We start from the raw sequence: 15163 nt of genomic DNA, 5'->3' as shown, positions 1-15163 counted from the left end.
GTCCATTAGAAATGCTTATTTAGATAAAAATACGTATTTACTGCCTTTATTCCACATAATCAGATTGTATTCTGCAAAAGATAATTTGCTAGATAAGTTAAAGCTTATCTCTTCAGGTGCCAACATGTTGTCTACATTTTCAATGAGAAATTTTTCTAGACATAGTAAAAGACCTGACCTCTAATATATAGAATCCTAAACAAAATTTATACTTTCCCAGGAGTTTGAGACCAGCCTGGGCAATATGGCAAAACCTCGTCTCTGCAAAAAATAGAAAAATTAGCCAGGCATGGTTATGCAGCCTGTAGTCCCAGCTACTTGGGAGGTTGAGGTGGGAGGGTCACCTGAGGCCAGAGAGGTCAAGGCTGCAGTGAGCCGTGATTGTGCCACTGCACTCCAGCCTGGGTGACAGAGTGAGACTCTGTCTCAAAATAATAATAATAATAATAATAATAATAATAATAATTTAAACGTTCTTGAAGACTCAAGGCCTGTTTTAGGCTGTAATGTACAGCAGAGGTTTGGGTCTGGTTTTGTAGTGTTTCTGTCTCCACTGTCCTTGTTCTGCTGTAAGCACTCACTTCTCTCTGAGATCCATGTTTGCCTCTAACAATCCAACTGATTCTCACGAGACCAGTAGACCTACATCCCTGCTTACCTGACTGCCAATTTACCTGCCTACTGCCTTTTCTTTCTTTCTGCCTGCCAGTCTACCTGTATGTCTGCCACACAGACCATAATAATTCAAATATTTATCAACCGTTAAAAAGCCTTGTGGGGTGGTGAACAGCATGAGATAAGAATCTCAGCCTTTCCACCGATTTCTGTATATGACTTGAGTGAATCACTTTTCTGAATCTGTGTCCTCATTTATAAATAAGGATTATATTTAAACTCTTTAAAGAAAGGAATCCTGTGCACATAGTAGGTGCTTAATAAATGTTTGTGGAATAACAGATTGGCATAAGGGCCAAATTAATTAAGATAATAAATATAACTATTGCTGCTGTCATTGAATGAGAGCCTTTAGCAGGTTCTCTATTTATCTTGGAGGCTGTCATTTCTAATCAACTATACCCTAGAAAGCAGGCCAAATTTGCTAAAAAAGTGTGCGTTACATAAGAGCCTCTATGCTCAAAGCAGAAAAGAATATAAGCTTTTCACTTAAATATTTACAGAGAACCTATGCTGTGCCAGTCTGAGTGCTAGATGCCAGGGTGCTAAAGTGAGCAAGACAATTCCTCAAGCCCTTAAGTCCTCAAGGAATTCACAATCTAATGGGAGAGGCAGGCAAATAAATTATCTACTTTTCTTATTTTGTATTTCTTCATTTTTCAAAGTAAAATAATTTTTTGTAGAAAATGTAGAAAGCCTAGAAGAAGCAAATAAGCAGTAAAAACATCCATGATACCTACCGCTCGGAGATGACCATTGTTAACATTTTGATATACTGTATTTCCTTCTAGCCTTTTGTTTTGTTTTGTTTTTTTTTTTTGAGACAGAGTCTTGCTCTGTTGCCCAGGCTGCAGTGCAGCGGCATGACCTTTACTCACTGCAACCTTGTCTGTCAGGTTCAGGTGATCCTCCCATCTCAGGCACGCACCACCATACTGGCTAATTTTTGTATTTTTTTTTTTTTTTGTAGAGATGGGGTTTCACCATGTTGCCCAGGTTGGCCTCAAACTCCTGGGCTTGAGCAATCTGCCTGCCTTGGCCTCCCAAAGTGCTGGGATTACAAGGTGAGCCACTGCTCCTGGCCAGAATGTCTTTCTACTGGGATTGGTCTGATGTTTTTCTCTTGGTTAGATAGAGGTTGTAGGTTTTGGGGAAGAAGACCACAGAGGTAAACAGCCATTCTCATCACATCATATTAATGGTGCATGCTATTAACATGACTTATCACTGATGGTGTTAACACCAATCACCTCACTGAGGCGGTATGTGTCAGGTTTCTCCATTGCAAAATTACTCTTTTTTCCCCCTTCTTTCCATACTGCAGTCTTTAAAAGAAAGTCAATATATATAGTCCACACTTAAGCAGTGGGGAGATATGCTCCACCTCTTTGAGGGCAGAGTATTTACATAAATTATTTGGAATTCTTCTGTACAGGTGATTTGTCTATTTGTCCCTGTTTATTTACTCAGTCATTTCTTTATACCCATATGGACTCGTGGACATTTATTTTATACTTTATTATTTTTGTTTTTAGAGATAGGGTCTCTCCCTGTCACCCAGGCTGGAGTGCAGTGGCACAATCATAGCTCAGTATAGCCTTGAACTCCTAGGCTCAAGGGACCCTCCCACCTCAGCTTCCTGAGTAGCTGGCCATGTGCTGCCACAACTGGCTTTTTGTTGCTCAAATGTCTTTAGCCATTGGGAGCTCTTTCAGTTGTCTCCTATGTCCCTTTGACACACCCCCATCATTGTGATTTTTGAACACTTCATTACTTTCTAGAACTATATGATGCTCAAGGCTCATCTTGTATATTCTTTTCTTCAGCCCTAGATCAGCCATTTCTCTGAGGAGGCCTAGTTCCTTTTATTGGACAATGGTATTATAAACCATGATATGGGCTCTGGTGTCATTTACTTTTTAAAAGTAAATGTTTTAATTGGAGTATAACATTTATTCAGATTTATTCAGATAACATTTGTTCAAACCATAAGTGTATAGTTTAACGAAATTTTAAGAAGAGAAATTTAAGGCAGATTTTCCAGGTACCTGGAATTATAATTGTTAACTGATGTATAATTCCAAAGTCTCACTGCATCCAACTCATGCATCCCCTCCAATACCTTCAAAACAAAATTACCAAAATCAAGTGGTCACATCTGACAAGAGAAGAAGCAGCAGCTTCAACAGTCTTTTCTTTTCTTTTGAGACAAAGTCTCACTGTTACCCAGCCTGGAGTGCAGTGGTGTGATCCCGGCTAACTGCAACCTCCACCTCCTGGGTTCAAGCAATTCTCCTGCCTCAGCCTCCCGATTAGCTGGGACTACAGGCACATACCATCATGCATGGCTAATTTTTTTGTATGTTTAGTAGAGACAGGGTTTCACCATGTTGGGCACACTGGTTTCAAACTCCTGACCTCAAGTGATCCACCCACCTCGGCCTCCCAAAGTGCTAGGATTACAGGTGTGAGCCACTACACCCGGCCAACAGTCTTTTCAATGGATTTCCTTCCTGCCTCCCTCCTTCTGTATACTCACTTGTTTATTAAGGGTTTATTATATGTCAGGCAGTTAACAAAATCAATCCCTTCCTTCATGGAATTTATATCCCAATTGGCAGGTAAGATGACAAACTTTAAAGAAAATAACATATAAAAGGGCTGGGTGCAGTGGCTCATACCTGTAATCCTAGCACTTTGGGAGGCTGAGGCGGGCAGGCAGATCACTTGAGCTCAGGAGTTCGAGACCAGCCTGGGCAACATGGTGAAATTCCATCTCTACAAAAAATACAAAAGTAGTAGCCAGGTGGCAGGTGCTGTAGTCCCAGCTACTTTGGGGACTGGGGTGGGAGGATCATTTGAGCCCAAGAGGTTGAGGCTGCAGTGAGCTGAGATCGTACCACTGCACTCCAGCCTGGGTGACAAAGTGAGACTCTGTTTCAAAAAAAGAAAAAATGTATATAAATATATAATATAGTATCAGGCAATAATAATTATGTGGGGAAAATTAAAAGTAGTAGGGTGTTATTTAACATATGGTGGCTAGCCTCTATGCTGAGATAAGATTTGAATAGAGATTGACAAGGACAGGGAGTCAGCCACATCCCAGGTGAGCTACACAGGTAGAATGCCATGGAGAAGGGTGTAGGAAAGGGAGCTAGTGCTTACTGAATCCTTACTATGTACCAGACACTGTGCAAAATGGCTTCCATACTTCACCTTATTCAGTCCTCGCAGTGCTCAACAATGAAGTTAGAATAGTCACTTCCATTTTATGGAAACTCAGAGAAGTTAGTAAATTACCCAAGGTCACCCACTGAGCAAGTGGCAGAATCAGGACTTGAAGTATCATCTGTGTGCTCCAAGACTTCACTCTCGCCTCCACATCCCTGTGGTGTCCAGAGAGATCCTTGCCATCGGTTTGTACTTGAGACCTGGAAAGGCCAGCTGGACCAGGCCTATTCGGTTCGGGCATCAGTCCAGGGTGATTCTTCCCCAGGCTCAGCATGTCCAAGTATCCATGATTCACAGACAGTCTCAATCACTTATCAGTTGGGGGCCTGAGCAGCAGAGTGTTCCTTAGCCCTGCTGAGCTGTCCTCGGTGGGTCTGAGCCAGCTGCGAACAGAGGCCCTTTGTCTCAGGACATCTCTTTGGCCAAGTTTTCATAATCGAGTCTGAGTGTTGACAGAATTAACATTCACACACACACACACACACACACACAAGAACACACACCCTTGTGACTCCTACATCATTCAGTCCCTCGTTTGAATTCCAGTTTCCTTCTGCCTGATTTTGGACTTTTTCAACAGTCACTGCTGTCACCATTAGCCCTCCCCCATAGCTGAACTGATGATCCCACAATTCAGTCTACCAACATTTATTTATTTATTTACTTTTTTTAGAGACAGGGTCTTGCTATATCACTCAGGCTGGTCTTGAACTCCTAGACTTCAGTGATCCTCCTGCCTTAGCCCCGCAAGTAGATGGGATTACAGGTGCAAGCCACTGTGCCCGGTTTCTGCATATTTTGATATGCCAGTCCCTATGCAAGTTCTGGGATTCCAAAATGTCATGTTGTCCTTGAGGCCGCTGATATTGTCATCTGCTGGCCACCTGACACTTGGCAGCTTGTAGCAGTGGCTAGAGAATCTTTTATGAAGGATGAGACCTGGATTCAACAAACATTTCTGCCACGGACTCACCATGTGACTTTAGGAAAACCATCTTTCTTCTCTGGGTCTCATTTTCCCCATCTGTACAATGAAAGGGTTGGATTCTAAAGGCCTTGCATGGCCGGGTGCAGTGGCTCACGCTGTAATCCCAACACTTGGGGAGGCCAAGGCTGAGGCAGGTGGATCACCTGAGGTCAGGAGTTTGAGACCAGCCTGACCAACATGGTGAAACACCATCTCTACTAAAAATACAAAAAATTAGCCAGGCGTTGTGGTGGGTGCCTGTAATCCCAGCTACTCGGGAGTCTGAAGCAGGAGAATCGATTGAACCTGTAAGGCAGAGGTTGCAGTGAGCCGAGATTGCGCCATTGCACTCCAGCCTGGGCGATAAGAGCAAGACTCCGTCTCAAAATAAAATAAAATTAAATTAAATTAAAGTAAAATTAAAAAATAAAGCCCTTGCACATCCTCTGGTTGCTGTGTTGCTCTGTAGTCTGGGAAAACAGCAGAAAGAAAGGACCCTGAATCAATCTCTGTTACAAATCCCTTAAATGACCCTAGCATGTCATGTTCCCATCTGAGTCTTAGGTTTCTCACCTGTAAATGGGGAAAAGGCGGGCATTTAGGGTTAGATGAGCTCTCAGGAGCCTTTCAGTTCTGCCATTCGAAGAATCTAAGATTTACCTTTCTGGAGGGTGCTAAGCACTACTTATAATGTGAGCTAGTCATGTGCAGTGGTGCACACCTATAGTCTCAGCTACTCCAGAGGCTGAGGTGAGAGGATCACTTCAGCCCAGGAGTTCGAGGCTGCCATAAGCTATCATTGTGCCACTGCACTCCAAGCCTGGGTGACAGAGTGAGGCCCCATCTCTTAAAAAAAAAAAAAAAAAAAAAAAAAGAGTGAGTCAGAAGGCCCTCAACTTATTGGATTTGTGGAAGGCAGTGGGGTGGGTAGCAGGAATAATGCAAGAAAAAAAATTCAGACCTGATTCAAACCCTGGCTTTACCACTCAGCAGCTATGTGACCTCAAATTAGTTGACTTCTCTGGGCTTCAGTTTTACCATCTGTAGATTAGGAAAATAATAATTACTTTGTAGAGCTGAGATGAGGATTGGAGTATGTAAAGCATCATGCTTAGTGGCTAAGACTATGCTTAATAAAGGTTACTTAAGGCATCAGGTACAGGTTAGATATCAAAAATAAAGTTCAGCCAGGCGCAGTGGCTCATGCATGTAATCTCAGCACTTTGGGAGGCCGAGGCGGGCAGATCACAAGGTTAGGAGTTCGAGACCAGCCTGACCAACATGGTGAAACCCTGTCCCTACTAAAAATACAAAAATTGGCCCTGCATGGTGGTGTGCACCTGTAATCCCAGCTACTCAGGAGGCTGAGGCAGGAGAATTGCTTGAACCCAGGAAGCGGAGGTTGCAGTGAGCCGAGATCGTGCCACTGCACTCCAGTCTAGGCAACAGAGCGAGACTCCATCTCAAAAAATAAATGAATAAATAAAGTTCAAAAGCAGGAAATTTAACTCCAAGAACTGGAAAGAGCAAACAGTTCTCTTAATTTTTAATAGTTTTTTTTTTTAATTAAAAGGATAATGGCCAGGAGCAGTGACTTGCACTTGTAATCCCAGCACTTTGGGAGGCCAAGGCAGGTGAATCACTTGAGGTCAGGAGTTTAAGGCCAGCCTGGCCAATGTAGCAAAACCCAGTATCTACTAATGATACAAAAATTAGCTGGGCATAGGTGGCAGACACCTGTAATCCCAGCTACTCAGGAGGCTGAGGCATGAGAATCACTTAAACCCAGGAGGCAGAGGTTGCAGGAGCCGAGATCGTGCCACTGCACTCCAGCCTGGGCAACAGAGTAAGACTGTGTCTCAAAAAAAAAATTAATAATAATAATAATAAATTAAAAGGGTAACACAAGTTCATTGTAGAAAATAATGAAAAAATTAAACTAATCTGAAATTCCATTATTTACCATTTTGGTACATTTTCTTCTATTTTTTAATGCACAAATATATTTTACAGTGACTATATATATATAATTTTGTAAATTTTTCAAGACATTAGGTCATAAACATTTCCCCATGACATTAAAAACTTCCCAAACATTCTATGGATATATCATACTTTACTTAATTGAGCCCTTACTGTTGGGCATTTAGGTTTGTCTCCAAATGTTTCCAATTACAAATAATGCTCACATGATTTATATGTTACATATGCATAAAGTATTGCTCACATTTCTGATTATTTCTTGAGAGGAAAAAAAATGCTAGGAAGGGAGTTACCTAGGAAAAGGATATGTACAATTTTAAGGCTTTGGCCAGAATTGCATACTGTGGCTTAGAAAGGCTGTACTCACAATCCTACCAGCCAGGCCCCAGGTGCTGGGTCACAATGGAAGCAGCAGAGGCTAATGTTTTGCCCCAATCCATGAGGCTGAGGCCCCTTGGGGTGGCTGGTCCCAGGGCTGTGGTGGGAAGCTCTTACAGATTGCTGGTAAGGGACTACTGGTGGAATCTTCCATGCTCTTACTCACGTTATTGCTTTCTTGCCCTGATCAGTCACCACTCCAAGTCCCTCCCATCACTTGCTGCAAACTGGCACCCTGGTCACAGTTTTCCTCTCTACTCAGGTCCATCATCATCCAGGTGATGTCTATAGGACAGCCCATCCTAGCCTCTCAGTTTCCTCATCTCTACTTCTACTCCAGGTTAGCCATTTGTCACTACATTCACACCCTAGGCCTTGTCATCAGCAGAAACTGCTTTGAAATCTCAAACTCCAAAGTGCCTCACGCCTGTAATCCCAGCACTTTGGGAGGCCGAGGTGGACAGATCACTTGAGGTCAGGAGTTTGAGACTGGCCTGGCCAACATGAGGAAACCCCATCTCTACTAAAAATACAAAAATTAGCTAGGCGTGGTGGCGGGTGCCTGTGGTTCCTGCTCCTCAGGAGGCTGAGGTGGGAGAATTGTTTGAACCCAGAAGGCGGAGGTTGCAGTGAGCTGAGATCGTGCCACTGCACTCCAGTCTGGGTGACAGAGCCAGAGTCCGTCTCAAAATAAAAAAAAGAAGAAGAAGAAATCTGAAACTCAAACACCCATTTCCACCCACCTCCATGACCATGGCCTCCCATCCTCCAATTCTCACATTGTGTGACTTGAACTGCGTCTGTTCTTTGACACTTCCCATCCCATTTCTTTTTAGTCACTTGGCTTCTTTCTGCCTAACTCTCACAGTCCTTCCTTCCTTCCTTCTTTCTTCAAACTTGTAACACTTCCCGTGTGCCAGGTACTTTACCAGGTATAGGGGTTGTAAAGTGAAAAGAGGTGGAGATCCATCAACTTGCTCGCTCTTCTCAACCCCCTTGCCCATTTGCCTTTCTGCAAAACCCCCACCTTGTGTCATCCAAACCTTCCACGTGCACTTTGTATTCCAAATTACTTACTTGCGCTCTTCTCTACTTCCCTCTCAGCCAGAATTCTCCAAAATGTAACCCAACCCGGCTGTATTCATTTCCTCAGCTCCCCTCTACCCTTCAACCTAAGGTAGTGAGGCTTCCACCCCACCACTCCACTGAGTTGGCAAATGGTCTTCCTAACTGTCAAATGCAATGAATGCTTTCCAGATGTTCCCCTTCTTGGCTTCCCAACTGCTTTTGACATTAGCTGTACAACCTTGGGAAAATCACCCAACCTCTCTGAACCCCAGTTTCCTCATCACTGAAAGAGTGAATAATAGGATCTTCCTTATAGAACTGGTGAGAAATTCAGTAAAATTATGTATAAAGAAAAAAATTTGGCCAAGCACAGTGGCTTATGCCTGTAATCCCAGCACTTCGGGAGGCCGAGATGGGCAGGTCACCTGAGGTCAAGAGTTCGAGACAGCCTGACCAACATGGAGAAACCCCATCTCTACTAAAAATACAAAATTAGCCAGGCATGGAGGCGCATGCCTGTAATCCCAGCTACTTGGGAGGCTGAGGCAGGAGAATTGCTTGAACCTCAGAGGCTGAAGTTGCAGTGAGTCGAGATCGCGCCATTGCACTCCAGCCTGGGCAACAAGAGCAAAATTCTGTCTCAAAAAAATAATAATAATAACAATCTCAGCACATTGGGAAGCCAAAGCAGGAGAATTGCTTGAGTCCAGGAGTTCAAGACCAGTCTGGGCCACATAGCAAGACCCCTGTCTCTACTAAAAATTAAAAAATTAGCTGGGTGTGCGCCTGTGATTTTAACTACTCAGGGGCTGAAGTGGGATGGTCACTTGAGCTCAGGAGGTGGAGGTTGCAGTGAGCCATGACAGCACCACTGCACTCCAGCCTGGGTGACAGAGTGAAATCCTGTCTCAAAAACAAAAGAAAAAAGAAAAAGACTCACTGGTACACAATAAACATTCAGTAAGATAAAATTCAGACTCATTGAACTTGGTTTCCTGGGTCTCTGATAATCAGGAAGGGTTTGCCTTGGCTCATATGAGCATTTGGATCTCTGAAAAGGATAATTTCCCAGGGCAATTCATTCTTTGTCAACAAAAAATTATTGAGCACCTACTATGTGCCTGATCCAGGCACTTTTCTAGTTTCTGAAGCTATAGCAGTGAAGACAGCAGAGAAGTACTATGCTCTCAGGAAGTGAATCTAACAGCAAGGAGAGAGAAAAACGGAGAGACAGAGAGAGATAGTAAGCATGCAAAGGCTTACATGGGAACTTTTTGGGGTGATGGAAGTGTTCTATATATTGATTGTGGCAGTGGTCACACAGGTGTACACATTTTTCTTTTTCTTTCCTTTTCTTTTTAAGACAGGATCTCCCTCTGTCACCCAGGCTTGAGTGCAGTCGCACGATCTCAACTCACTGCAGCCTTGAACTCCCGGGCTCAAGTGATTCTCTCACTTCAGCCTCCCAAGTAGCTGGGACCACAGGTGCACGCCACCATGCCCAGCTAATTTTTGTATTTTTTGTAGAAGCAGGGTTTTGCCGTGTTGCCCAGGCTGGTCTTGAACTCCTGAGATCAGGCAATCTGCCTGCCTCAGTTTCCCAAAATGCTGGGATTACAGGCGTAAGCCACCACGCCTGGCCTACATTTTTCAAAATTCAATGAATAATACACATTAATTGAGTGCATTTTGTTACATGTACATTATATCTTAAAAAGTTCATTTTTTTAAAGTAAGTTACATAGAGGGACAGAGTATAACCATATACAGGGGAATAATATTTGATAGGGCAAACAAGAAAATCCCCTCTAAGAAGAAAACATTTAAGCAGAAACCTGAATGATGAGAAGGAGCAAACCATATGAAGATCTAAGAGAAGAATATTCCAGGCAGAAATCACAGCAAGTGCAAAGGCCCTGAGATGGGGTTGAAGTCTGTGTGTCTGAGAAACAACAAGAAAGCCAATGTGGCTGGAACATAATGAACAAGCAGGAGATAAGAGAGGTAGGCAGGGGCCGGGCATGGTGGCTTATGCCTGTAATCCCAGCACTTTGGGAGGCTGAGGCAGGTGGATCACGAGGTCAGGCGTTCAAGACCAGCCTGGCCAACAGAGTGAAACCCCATCTCCACTAAAAATAAAAATAAAAATAATTAGCTGGGCATGGTGGCAGGTGCCTGTAATCCCACCTACTTGGGAGGCTGAGGCAGGAGAATTGCTTGAACCTGGGAGGCAGAGGTTGCAGTGAGCCGAGGTTGCGCCCCTGCACTCCAGCCCAGGGAACAGTGTGAGACTCCCTTTCAAAAAAAAAAAAAAGAGAGAGGTAGGCAGGGACTAGATCATGGAAGTTCTTGTGGGTCATGGTAAGAAGATTGGGTTTTATTTTAAATCTAATAGAAAGGCAGTGGAGGTTTTTAAAGTTCCAGAATGATATAATCTGATTTACATTTCAAAAAAGTCATTCTGAAATTTATATGAGAAAAGACCAAGGGGAAGCAGAAACAGAAGCAGAGGCCATTCAAGTTACTGCAGTAGTCCACCTGAGAGATGATAGTGGCTTGGACTAGGTGGGTAGCAATACAGGAGGTAAAAAAAAAAAAATCACGTGGCCGGGCACGGTGGCTCAAGCCTGTAATCCCAGCACTTTGGGAGGCCGAGGCGGGTGGATCGCGACGTCAGGAGATTGAGACCATCCTGGCTAACACGGTGAAACCCCGTCTCTACTAAATATACAAAAAATTAGCCAGGCGTAGTGGCGGGCGCCTGTATTCCCGGCTACTTGGGAGGCTGAGGCAGGAGAATGGCGTGAACCCAGGGGGCGGAGCTTGCATTGAGCCGAGATCGCGCCACTGCACTCCAGCCTGGGCGACAGAGCGAGAGTCCGTCTCAAAAAAAAAAAAAAATTCACGTTTAGGATTATGTTTTGAAGGTACACTCAATTAAACTTGCTGATGGATTAAATAAAGAAGATGAGGGAAATAAAAGAATCAAAGATGATTCTTAATTTTTTTTCTGAGATAGGGTCTCTCTGTATTGCCCAGGCTGAAGTGCAGTGGCACGATCATAGGTCACTATAACCTCAAACTTCTGGGTTCACACAATCTTCTTGTCTCAGCCTCCCAGGTAGCTGGGACTACAGGCACATGCCACCATGCCTGGCTAATTTTTTTTTTTTTTTGAGACGGAGTCTCGCTCTGTCGCCCAGGCTGGAGTGCAGTGGCGCGATCTCGGCTCACTGCAAGTTCCGCCTCCCAGGTTCACGCCATTCTCCTGCCTCAGCCTCCCGAGTAGCTGGAAATACAGGCGCCCGCCACTAAGCTAATTTTTTGTATTTTTTAGTAGAGATGGGGTTTCACCATGTTAGCCAGGATGATCTCGATCTCCTGACCTCGCGATCCGCCCGCCTCAGCCTCCCAAAGTGCTGGGATTACAGGCAAGTCTTCCTGGAAGAGGTGAGGTCGTGCAGACCAAACCTTCCTGGACATAGTGCTGGATTGTGTTCATGATTTTGGCTTCATCAACTGTCTTGGGGCTTGAAGCCCCTCTTTTCCTGATTCCAGAGCATTTCATAAATATTTATTGATAATACCCTTGGGTATTTGGGCATTTACTCCCCCATTGGACAAGTGGAGTTCAGTCCTTGGGGAAGTGATGGCAGGTCTGTGCATGTTCTCCCTGCCTTCTACCGGGAGGGATTATGGTGCGAGTAAAAGCCAGCCTGGGCAGGGAGATGGGCCCTCAAGCTAGCAGTCACAAGATTAGCACATGTACCATAAAACCTAAAGTATAATAATAATAATAATAATAGTAATAATAATAAAAGAAAAAAAAAGATTAGCCTCAAAGGGCTCATTACAAAGGATAGCTGAAATCCATCAGGAAGTAGGGGACCTTGAACCTATCCTTGGAGAAGGATTGTGCTTTGTTACAGTGAAGCTGAGGGGCTTTTTACATCCCACTTTTCAGCCAACTCCTGAACATTTTTCCTGTCTGCCCCCTCCCCTGTATTCCTATCACTACCACTCTGGTACAGCCTCTCTACTTTTCACCATGAAGAGGGGAAAAATGAGAGAGAGAGAGAGAGAGAGAGAGAGAAATAAATGGAAATAAATAAATAGTGGGGAAAAAAGATTACAATAGCCTCCTGGAGGGTTTTTCTGTCTCCAGACTCAACTTCAATCAGCTTCACAATCCAGGTCCACTTACTTTCTGAAGCACTCTTTCTAATACTCAGGTCAGATCTTATTTCTCCCCACTTATCACCTTCACTAGCTTCCCACTGCCTTCAGCAAAAGGTCAGGCTCCCTAACCCCCTTGGTATATGCCCCACCTGCTCTCCAGCCTCACCCTAACTCCCCTCCCCTTCACACTTTCCTGTTCCCTGAAGATGCCACTGCTGGCTGTATCATTGTACATGCTGTTCTTCTTACCTGGAATACCCTTCTCCCCTTCTCTGCCCATCTGATAAACTGATTTATCCTTCGAAACATTGCTTAAGTTTCGCCTTCTCCCTGAAGCTTTCCTGTCCAGGCCTTTTGCCTGGGCTTATTCCCACCTTCCTCTGTAGCACCTCTATACCTTGCTACCCTCAAAACAGTATTACTTGTATTACCAGTATCTGTACCATTGAACATTTGTCTTTAGGTAAGTAAGATTGGGAATTTGAGTCTCAGAAATGGGAAAAGGCTTATCCAGGGATCCGTGGTGGAATGTGGACTCAAATCCAAAACATCCCAATTCCCCAGCAAGTGCCCTATCTACTGCACCCTCAAAGAATTAATCAGATTTCTCACACACACACACACACACACACACACACACACACACACGAAGAGCATCGTTTGTTTGTGGGCTGAAACAGTACTATTGAACATTTGTCCTTAGGTAAGTAAGCCCTTCCATAATTCTCTGAAGTTCATGAGGCATTCTAGGGAGGAGACTGGACAAGATGACCTCCAAGATCCTCTGAACTCTGATATTTTGTGAAACACAGAAAATTTGGCTGGGCGCAGTGGCTCACACCTGTAACCCCAGCACTTTGGGAGCCCGAGGTGGGTGGATCACCTGAGGTCAGGAGTTCGAGACAAACCTGACCAACATGGTGAAACCATGTCTCTACTAAAAATAAAAAATAAATAAATAAATAGCCGGGCGTGGTGGTGGGCACCAGCTACTCAAGAGGCTGAGGCAGGATAATCACTTGAACCTGGAAGGCAGAGGTTGCAGTGAGACAAGATCATGCCATTGCACTCCAGCCTAGGTGACGGAGCGAGACTCCATCTCAAAAAAAAAAAAAAGAAAGAAAAGAAAAAAGAAAAAAAAGAAACCCAGAAAATTTCACAATCACAATCAATGATCCCCTTTTTCCTCAAGGGTTCACCCATTTGTGTTTTTGGGATGAAGGAGAAGGAACAAATGTTTACTGCATGCCAACTATGTGTTCCAACGATATGCTAGGGACAATGCTTTACTCACCTTACCTAATTTAACGCTCTGAACAATTTTGCAAGATCCGTATTGTCCTCATTTAATAGAGAAAGAAATTGAAATGCAGACTTAGTAAGCTGCCTGCCCAGTGTCACACAGCTAGGAGGTAGCGAGTGGGGATTTCAGCTGTAGTCTTTCTGTCTCTAAACGGGTTCCAAACCGGGAAAGTCGGCCTGCCTGACCGCTGGGACAGGTGACAGGCAAGGGCGTGGAGTCTGTTCTATAGTAGCTGCCTGCCTGGCACCGAGCTGCTTACCCCCGTCTTCGAACTCCTCGTGCAGGTAGACCCGGCGCTGGGCGCACGTTCCCAGGGTGCAGGTCACCAGCAGCAGTGGCAGCAGCCGCAGCCCCTTCATCCTATGGAGCCTCGAGTCCCAGCCTTGGAACGTTGCTACCCTCGCCAGGAGTTCGGCCCCACTGCCGCCACTTCTACCTTGACCCGGGGCGGGGGCTGAGATCACCTGCATCCCCACACCTGGATGCCCTCCATTCGAGGCCTGGGGGTAGTGAGAATAATGAGGACCAATCCCGGGGCACCACCGCTGAGAGCGCTGGAGGACCGAGGAGCTAATGGGGGCCAACCAGGTGTTGAGGAAGCGGCAGGGGAGGGTCTCTAGGAGTTGAGGAGTGGAATGGGCAGCTGAGGCTTGCCTCTGGGGTGCTCGACTTTGGTGGAGCTGGTTGAAGTCGCTCTCACTTGATTCCATTCGTCATCTCTCTGTCCCTCCATCCTTCCTTCCCTCTGTCCTTCTATCCTTCTATCCATCCGTCCTTCCATTCATCCATCCATCCACTGGGCCTATGAAGAAACCACAATGATATCTGTTTATTTTAACAGAAATGCAGGGCCTGAGGGGGACCAGAAGAGGCTTTGATCCAGCATGGGGTCTCAGGGAAGGCTTCCTGAAGAAAGTGACAACTGAGGTTAACCAGAGAGGAAGAAATGGGGGAGGGAGGAGGAGGAGCAAAGAGAAGACCACGGGCAAAGGCCAGAGAAGGGAAAGACTTGTAAATTCATATCATTTCTAAAACAACTCCATACTGTACAATCAATGTTATTTACCCTATTGTGAGGAAAATGAGGCTCAAAGAGGGAAAAAAGCACCAGCATTTGTTGATTATTGTACTATGTGCTAAGCACTGCACCAGGCTCTTAACAGGCATATCATTTAATCCTCACACTAGTGTGAGGAGGGTGTTATCATGCTCGCCTTACAGATGAACAAACTGAGATTCTAAGAGATGAAGTAGCTTCCCAAGGTCACACAGAGATGGAATAGGGGCTAGAAACCAGGCCTTCTCATTCCAGTGCCTTCACTACACTTTCGTTTAACTTCATTCATCTATTCAATATCTATTTATCAGGCCAGGCA

The 15163-nt window shown here is 44.7% G+C and overlaps 1 protein-coding gene across 1 annotated transcript in view; it reads right to left on the bottom strand.

Moving 5' to 3' along the window:
- The window catches only part of LOC100456194 (calreticulin-like), a 42602-nt gene extending 28105 nt beyond the window's left edge, over positions 1 to 14497 (bottom strand). The window contains 1 exon segment of the mRNA XM_054549299.1: positions 14047 to 14497. Within this exon segment, the coding sequence (XP_054405274.1) occupies positions 14047 to 14497 (451 nt within the window).
- Positions 14498 to 15163: the final 666 nt, after the last annotated feature.

This window comes from Pongo abelii, chromosome 1 (genome assembly GCF_028885655.2).
Source record: "Pongo abelii isolate AG06213 chromosome 1, NHGRI_mPonAbe1-v2.0_pri, whole genome shotgun sequence".
Classification (NCBI taxonomy): Eukaryota; Metazoa; Chordata; class Mammalia; order Primates; family Hominidae; genus Pongo; species Pongo abelii.
The sequence above is the reverse complement of the archived record's forward strand: the minus strand, read 5'-3'. Positions and strand labels throughout refer to the sequence as shown.